The following is a 9,421-nucleotide window of genomic DNA, read 5'->3' as shown; positions in this document are numbered from 1 at the left end:
AGCCAGGATGGTCTCGATCTCCTGACCTCGTGATCCGCCCGTCTCAGCCTCCCAAAGTGCTGGGATTACAGGCTTGAGCCACCGCGCCCGGCTAAGACCTCCAAGTCTTAACAGAAGACCTCAAAGGCCTAAATCTCTTCAAAGCTTTAGAGAAATTCAGCAAGGATCTCCTAAACTCTTTTTTGTCCTTGGTGGTATAAACCTTGATTCCTTTGATTAACATGTCCTTAAATGATAACATATATACATACATATATGTGTGTGTGTTTCTTGTTTTTTTCAGACACAGAGTCTTGCTATGTTGCCCAGGCTGGAATCAAATTCCTAGGCTCAAGGGATCCTCCCACCTCACCTTCCCAAGTAGCCAGGACTACGAGTGCATCCCACCACACCTGGCAGAATGTAACATTTTGTACGTGTGACTTTGGGAATTTAATTTAATGTTTGAAAAATTCATATAATATGTATTCAGCCAAGTAACACTTATGTTTGTACAGAGAAATATAAGAAAGTTACACAACAGTCTTGCTGAAACAGGGTCTTAGTGGTATATGTTATGTACTTTACTGGAAATCAAAAGGCTTTAACACCGGTGCACGAAACAATGCTTGGAACACAGGAGGTGCTCAATACATTTTTTTGTTTCAAAGAATAAATAAGGTATTTGCAAGAGACAAATTTTCAAGTAAAAGTGTCCCTGTCTCTACCGTATGAAGGCAGAGTTAAGATTCTTGGAAATAGTCAATGTTCTCCCCACTTGGTATTGGACAATTAAAACTTATACATATAATCCCATCACTTTGGGAGGCTGAGGCGGGAGGACTGCTTGAGCCCAGGAGTTCTAGGCCAGCCTGGATAACATGGCGAGACTCCACCTCTACAGAAAACACAAAAATTAGCCGGGTGTGGTAGCACGCATCTGTAGTCCCAGCTACGTGGGAGACTGAGGTGGGAGGATCACTTGAGCCCAGGAGGCGGAGGATGCAGTGAGCTAAGATTATACCACTGCTCCAGCCTGGGCGACAGAGTGAGACCCTGTCTCAAAAAACAAAAACAAAAACTCATTCGCAATCCTCTAAGAATCTGTCATTATCATTTACTTGATAAAGAAGGAATGAATATCAAAGTGACCATCCAAGGATCTCAAATAATCTGATGCCTGGCTAAAATCCCTATTTTTAAACAAAAACCTTTTACTCCAAAATAATACTGCCTTAAGTCATCTTTATTTTCAAATACATATGACCTTTGAACAACACAGGTTTGAAACGCATGAGTCCACTTTATATGTGGACTTTTTTTTCAACCAGACACAGATCAGAAATATAACATTCACAGGATGCAAAGCCTGCATACAAGGAGGACAGACTTTTCAGATACATGGATTCCACAGGGCTGGGTACATGCGCATTTGGGTATGCGGGCAGTTCTGTAACCAATGCCCCACACATAACAAAGGATGACTGTATTTCCAGTTCACTAAAACAGTAATGAGTGTAAAATAAATTAAACTAAACGTGTAACTTAGAATCAGATTATAAATTTACAGTGATCTATTATAGGCTAAGTGCTTACCTGGGATAATAGGGAAAACAGAGCTGGAAGGTGCCACTGAACCCTTTCCCAGAGATCTGTTCCATCCACCCATTCTTTTCGCATTTCTGCAGAGTTTTTTTCAGCAAATGCACTAAACAAAAAAATTCAGAAATGAAAGTTATCTAAGTTATTTAGATAATTTCCTCAACCCCTCAACCACAAACAGATGCCCATCAATTTAATATCCTGTCACATATAGTAATTGACATACACTAAGCTAATCCTATGTGTTCAAAGATATTTAATTCATTAAACATTTATTTAATGCCTATAAGTTTGGCAAGAGTTAAATTATACACATACATACATATACATATATTTAAAAATTTTGCAAAATATGGAGACAAAGTCTCACTATGCTGCCCAGGCTGGTCTCAAACTCCTGGGCTCCAAGCAATACTCCCACCTTGGTCTCCCAAACTGCTGGGACTCCAGGTATGAGCCACCATACCTGGCAAGAGTTATAATGAAAAGAGACATTAGAGACCACTGAGTCAAATACCTTATTTCACAGAAAAGAAAAAACCCCAGAGTGGTTAAGTGACTTGGGCTCAAAGTAGTTAAGTGACTTGCTCTAAGGTAGGACATAAACAGCAGACCTAAAATTAAATATTTAATTATTTCCATTCATTTAAATATCTACCTATAGGTATTGATAATCACCTAGGAGAATATCTTATAAAGAGGAACAGAACGAATTATTCATAAATCAGTAAACAGTAACAAAACAGTATCATGGTTCCTGAAGTCCTTCATTCTCATCTTCCTTACAGAGACATATCCAAAATATATTTTATGGTGATTCAGTATCCAAAAAACAGCTGCAAATATCAATGAAACTGAAAGGCTTGTTAACCAAATTCATCTTCTCTTAAAACATTTAGCAAACAGAAAATCATGAAATAGGCCGGGCGTGGTGGCTCATGCCTGTAATCCTAGCACTTTGGGAGGCCGAGGTGGGCAGATCATGAGGTGAGGAGATCGAGACCATCCTAACACGGTGAAACCCTGTCTCTACCAAAAAAAAACAGAAACAGAACAAAAACAAACAAAAAAAAATTAGCTGGGTGTGTTGGAAGATGCCTGTAGTCCCAGCTTCTCAGGAGGTGGAGGAAGGAGAATGGCGTGAACCCAGGAGAGGCGAAATATGCAGTGAGCGGAGATCGCACCACTACGCTCCCCAGCCTGGGCAACAGAGTGAGACTCCGTCTAAACAAAAAAAGACTTCAAAATTACCTTTTAATTTACAATAATATATTCTGGATTGTCTTCTTCGGTAACTTAATTTCCATATCCCTCACCCTACAACATTGTGTCTCTTCTAATAGTTCATTGAGAAGTCACCCAGTCTCACCAATCCATACCTGATAATGCTGATAAGGCAGGGTGTCTCATCTCAAATCACCACCTCCTAGAGTAAATATACTTTACTGAAATAAAGTATTTTCTGTTGTGGGGCTTAGGTTAATAATGTAAGTAGTAAGTATTCTAAAATCCTGGCTTTGTTTCAAAGTAAAATTAGATGTTTTTGGTGAACAACCAGAAGTAGGAAAAAATATACTATAATTTAGAGTTGTTTTGAACCCAGAGATTTATCTGAATTACAGTAAATATCAGAAAAATAAAATCAGTTAAAAAAATAAAATTTATAGTAAAGTAAAATCAACTTCTTACAAGCATATGCTTTAAATTAAGAATTCAGTTTTGATTATTTTTCTTTTTGTAAATATTAAATTTGTAAGGTTGTTCCCTCTTGGTTTTCACAGTCAGTAGTTAATACTTTGATATTAATAGCATGATCTCTTACGTTTTTTTCTTCTTTTTTTTTTTTTTTTTATTTGAAGAACGAGCCTACCTCTGTCACCCAGACTGGAGTGCAGTGGTGTGATCTCAGCTCACTGCAACCTCTGCTTCCTGGATTCATGCGTTTTTCCTGCCTCAGCCTCCCGAGTAGCTGGGACTACAGGCGCACAACCACCACACCCTGCTAATTTTTTTTGTATTTTAAGTAGAGATGGATTTTCACTATGTTGGCCAGACTGGTCTCGAACTCCCTACCTCGTGATCCGCCCACCTCAGCCTCCCAAAGTGCTGGGATTACAGGCATGAGTCACAACACCCGGACTTCTATGGTTTTTTCAAAAGAAAATTCTCCTAATCCCCGTTAAATATACACAACTGAGTCTTACTTTGATAGTTAGAATTGGTTCCTGGGTGATTCTCTAGGACATACTTCTTCAGAGCAGTGGTAGAGCAGGTCTTCGGCTCATTCATGGCAGCAATGGCAGACAAGATTGCATATTCCATCAGGCTTCCACCAAGCAGGGGTTTCTCCCCTGATTTCTTCAGCTGTTTTCCAAGGAGGAAGAGAAAAGCATCAAGACAACACTCTCCCAAAGCAGGTCAAGACAAGACTCCTCTGCACCAGGTGGGTCGGAGTTCCTGCATTAGCACAGATATGTTTTACAATAAATTGTCAGCTTAGGGACTTTTTCTTCCCATTCAACAGGTATTCAATCTAACTGAGAAGTCCCAACCCTCCTATGGATATTTTCTTCTTCCATCTACCCTCCATCCACCCTAAAATGATAGCCAACCTAACCCAAAGATACCGACAACTGTACCCCAATAAGCAGGTTGACCAGTTAGGTCCCTAAAAATTAAGATTCTTTTGGCTGGGTGCTCACACCTATAGTCCCAGCACTTTGGGAGGAACAGGCAGGCAGATCACTTAAGGCCAGGAATTCGAGACCAGCCTGGCCAACATGGCGAAACCTGTTTCTACTAAAAATACAAAATAATAATAATAATAATAATAATAATAATAATAATAATAATAGCCAGGTTTGGTGGCAAGTGCCTGTGGTCCCAGCTATTTGGGAGGCTGAGGCAGGAGAATCACTTGAACCCAAGAGGCGGAGGTTGCAGTGTGCCGAAATCATGCCAGTGAACTCCAGCCTCAGCGACAGAGCAAGATTCTGTCTAAAAATAAATAACTAAATAAATAAATACTATTTTATTTGAGAATATTTCACTTTTCTGAATCTGAAAAATGAAGTACATCTGACCCTTGAACACAACACAATTTTATCTGTGCTGGTCCACTTACATGTGGATTTTCTTCTGCCTCTGCCTGCCACCCTAAGACAGCAAGACCAATACCTCCTTGTCCTCCTCAGCCTACTCAACTCGAGGATGACAAGGATAAAGACATTTACGATCATCCACTTCCACTTAATGAAGAGTAAATATATATATATATATTTTTTTTTGAGATGGAGTCTTGCTCTGTCGTCCAGGCTGGATTGCAATGACGTGGTCTCGGCTCACTGCAACCTCTGTCTCCTGGGTTCAAGCAATTCTCCTGCCTCAACTTCCCAAGTAGCTGGGATTACAGGCGTCCACCACCAGGCCCGGCTCATTTTTCTACTTTTAGTAGAGACGTGGTTTCACCATGTTGGCCAAGCTGGTCTCGAACTCCAGACCTTAGGAGATCTGCCTGCCTCGGCCTCCCGAAGTGCTGGGATTACAGGTGTGAGCCACTGTGGCCGGCCATATTTCCTCTTTCTTATGATTTTCTCAATAACATTTTCTTTTCTCTAGCTTACTTCATTGTAAGAGTACATTATATCATATATACAACACACAAAATGTGTATTAACTGTTTGTAAGGCTTCCGGTCAACAGTAGGCTATTAAGAGTCAAGTTTGCTGGGAATCTAAAGGTATGTATGAAGTTTCTTTAATGCATGGGGGATCTGCACCTTTAACCCCATGTTGTTCAAGGGTCAGCTGTAGTTATAAAAAATAATAAATAGCCCTTTTAATCCTATGAGGAAAATAGCAATGAAAAATTTTGATAAATATTTAGGGTATCAGTGAGCACAGTAATCCCGGTACTTTGGGAGGCTAATGGGGGAGGACTGCTTGAGGCCAAGAGTTCAAGACCAAACTGGGCAACATGGCGAGACCCTCTGTCTACTAAAAATTTAAAAACTAGCTATGAATGGTGGCGTGCCTGTAGTCCTACCTATATTAAAGGCTGAGGCAGGCCGGGCGCGGTGGCTCAAGCCTGTAATCCCAGCACTTTGGGAGGCTGAGACGGGCGGATCACGAGGTCAGGAGATCGAGACCATCATGGCTAACACGGTGAAACCCCGTCTCTACTAAAACTACAAAAAACTAGCCGGGCGAGGTGGCGGGCGCCTGTAGTCCCAGCTACTCCGGAGGCTGAGGCAGGAGAATGGCGTAAACCTGGGAGGCGGAGCTTGCAGTGAGCCGAGATCCGGCCACTGCACTCCAGCCTGGGAGACAGAGCCAGACTCCGTCTCAAAAAAAAAAAAAAAAAAAAAAAAAAAAAAAAGGCTGAGGCAGGAGGATGGCTTAAGCCCAGGAAGTTGAGGCTACAGCGAGCTATGATTACATCACTATACTCCAGTTTGAGTGACAGACCAAGACTCTGTCTCTAAAAATAAATAAATAAACTAAAAAAAAAAAAAAAATAGAGTATCATACAAAAGAAAATTACATAGCATACTTTGAAAATGAAAGGTGTGGGAACAAAGGTTAGCAATAATACGCAAAAAGGGAAAAGGAGAAAACCAGAAATGCTCTACAAAACTGGTTAGTGGTTCTTAAAGAATGGTCTGGTTACAACCGTCTGGGTTCCTGAGACCCTTTCAGAGGAGCTGCAAGATCAAAACTATTTGTATAATAAAACTAAGATAGGCCAGACGTGGTGGCTCATGCCTGTAATCCCAGCACTTTGGGAGGCTGAGACGGGTGGATCACCTGAGGTCAGGAGCTCAAGACCAGCCTGGCCAACATGGTAAAACCCCGTCTCTACCAAAAATACAAAAATTAGCCGGGTGTGGTGGTACATGCCTGTAATCCCAACTACTTGGGAGGCTGGGGCAGGAGAATCGCTTGAACCTGGGAGGTGGAGGTTGCAGTGAGCCGAGAAACAAGTCACTGTACTCACTGCAGCAAGACTCCATCTCAAAAACCAAACAAACAAAAACTTAAGATGTGATTTGCTTTTTCACTGTCTTTTTTTTTTTTGAGACAGAGTTTCACTCTGTTGTCCAGACTGGAGTGCAATGGCGTGGTCTGGGCTCACTGCAACCGCCGCTTCCCAGATTCAAGAGATTCTCCTGCATCTGTCTCCTGAGTAGCTGGGACTACAGGCATCCGCCACCACACCTGGCTAATTTTTGTATTTTTAGTAGAGACGGGGTTTCACCATGTTGGCCAGGCTGGCCTTGAACTCCTGACCAAGTAAACCGCCTGCCTCAGCATCCCAAAGTGCTAGGATTACAGGTGTGAGTCACCACACCTGGCCTTTTCACTATTTTGACATTTGCACTGATGGTGCAGAAGCAATGGTGACTAAAACTGCTGTCAGCTTACCACAGATAAAGGCAGAGGCACAAAAATGTGGTTATTGTCTTCTTTACTGCTATGTACTTATGGTTTTAAAAAAGACTACCAATTCACTTAGAATGTCCTTGATAAACTTCTAAAAACTATCTCAACTTCTGAATATGTGTCTTTAGAATATTTTATGGGATGAAACAGGAAGAACACATAATCTGTATCTGCTACATATGCAGACACGATGGTATCCAGGAAAAGCACTTGTGTAATTGTTAGAGTTATGGGCTGAATTAGCTGCACTTTTCTTCGAACACTTTCTTCTTCTTCTTTTTTTTTTTTTTTTTTTTGAGACGGAGTCTCATTCTGTCACCCAGCCTAGAGGGAGTACAGTGGTGTGATCTCGGCTCACTGCAACCTCCGCCTCCCAGATTCAAGCGATTCTCCTGCCTCAGCCTAGTAGCTGGGATTGCAGGCGTGTGCCACCATGCCCAGCTAATTTTTTGTATTTTTACTAGAGATTGGGTTTCACCATGTTAGCCAGGATGGTCTCGATCTCCTAACCTCGTGATTCGCCGGCCTCGGCCTCCCAAAGTGCTGGGATTACAGGTGTGAGCCACTGCGCCTGGCCTGGAATACTTTTTTTACTTGAAGAAATAACTGAGAGCTAACCTACTGGTTATGAGGTAGACAGTATCTTGAAAATGAACTAGAGCCGGCCATGTCAAAAAACAACAGTATTTGTTGCCAATGATAAAATTCAAACTTTCAAGAGAAAATTTAAATTCTGAAAAACTTGTGTCTATCACTATGAGTTTGTTATTTTCCCTATATTTAAATACTGTTCTTATAAGATCAGTGGCCGATACCAATGACTGTGATTTTTGTTATCGTATATAACGAAATGCCAACATTTGGAAAATCTACATAACTGCGAGCCACTGTTTTTCAAATGACCAATGTATTGTGCTACAAAATTATGTTGGATTAAAATATCTATTCAAAGTTCAACAAATTTTAAGGTAACACAGTCCAAGAAATTCACTGATTATGGTTTCAGGTTCCACATGGCAACTAAACTTTAAAGAATTTATCACAAAATAAATAATGTTAACAGACCATATGAACAAAGGACACAAACCACACAATCATCTCAACAGACACTGAAAAAGCACTTGACAAATCCAACAGCCATTCATGATAAAAAAAAAAACTCCCAGGAAACTAGTAGCATAGAAGGGAACTTGCTCAACCTGACAATAGGCATCTATGAAAAACCCACAGCTAACTTGTGAAAGACTGAATGTTTTCTCTCCAGGATGTGGAACAAGGCAAAGATGTCTGCTGTTACTACTTCTATTCAACACTGTAATGGAGGTTAATCTAGAGCAATCAGGCAATCAGAAGAAGTAAAAGACATACAGACTGGAAAGAAACAAGTAAAATGCTCTTTATTTGCAGATAACGGATCCTGTATATAGAAAACTGTATGGAATTCACAAAGAAACTACTACAACTGGTGAGTTTAGCAAGGGTGAAGGACACAAGAGCAATGGACAAATCAATTGTATTTCTATAGGTTAGCATTAACAACCTGAAAACGAAAATTAGAAAACACTTCCACCATTCATGACAGCATGGAAAAGAATAAAATACTTGGCAATAAATTTAGCAAAAAAAATTCAAGACTCGTACACCGAAAACTACAAAAGACTACTGGGAGAAATTAAATAAAGAGACCTTCTGTGTCATGGATTGGAAAACTCAACATTGTAAAGATAGTGAGTCTCCCCAAATTGATCTATAGGTTCAATGCAATTCCTACTAAAACTCCAGCTGTTTGTTTTTTGGCAGAAATCGACAATTTGTGTGGAACTGTACAAGACCCAGCATAGTCAAAACATTCCTGAAAAAGTTAGAGGGCTTATAATTCCAAATTTCAAAATTCACTATAAAGCTACATACAGCCAATAAGACAGTGGAGTACTGGCATGAAGGATACACATATAGAACAACAAAAGAGAACTCAGAATCCAGAAATAAACCCTTGTATTTATGGTCAACTGATTTCCATAAGACGCTAAGGCAATTCAATAGGGAAGGGACAGTCTTTTCAATAAAAGGTGCTGGGATGATCAGATACCCACATGCAAAAAGATAAATTATACCCTTACCTCACACTATAAACAAAACAATATAGATCACAGACCTAAATTTAAAAGCCAAAACTATAAAACTCCAAAACATAGGAGTAAATTTTCATTACCTTTACTTGGGCAATGTTTCTTAGATAACCATAAAACTGCAAAAGCAATTTTTAAAAATGATAAATAGGATTTCATCAAAAATTAAACACTTCAAAAGATACTACTGAGAAAGTCACAGAAGAAAAAACTTGATGGGACTTTATATCTAGAGTAATGAATTCTTTTTTTTTTTTTTTTTTTTTTTTG

At 40.0% G+C, this 9,421-nt stretch overlaps 1 protein-coding gene across 1 annotated transcript in view; it reads right to left on the bottom strand.

Moving 5' to 3' along the window:
• The window catches only part of HP1BP3 (heterochromatin protein 1, binding protein 3), a 49,044-nt gene that overhangs the window by 3,819 nt on the left and 35,804 nt on the right, over positions 1–9,421 (bottom strand). Inside the window, exons 10-11 of the mRNA XM_011934066.1 lie at positions 3,786–3,945; positions 1,576–1,687 (exon numbers count right to left, since the gene is read on the bottom strand). Coding sequence (XP_011789456.1) covers positions 1,576–1,687; positions 3,786–3,945 — 272 coding nt within the window. The remainder of the gene's footprint in view (positions 1–1,575; positions 1,688–3,785; positions 3,946–9,421) is intronic.

The sequence above is a fragment of the Colobus angolensis genome, unplaced genomic scaffold, assembly GCF_000951035.1.
Source record: "Colobus angolensis palliatus isolate OR3802 unplaced genomic scaffold, Cang.pa_1.0 Scaffold130, whole genome shotgun sequence".
NCBI lineage: Eukaryota > Metazoa > Chordata > Mammalia > Primates > Cercopithecidae > Colobus > Colobus angolensis.
Note: the sequence above shows the minus strand (reverse complement) of the source record. Positions and strands in the feature narration are given on the sequence as shown.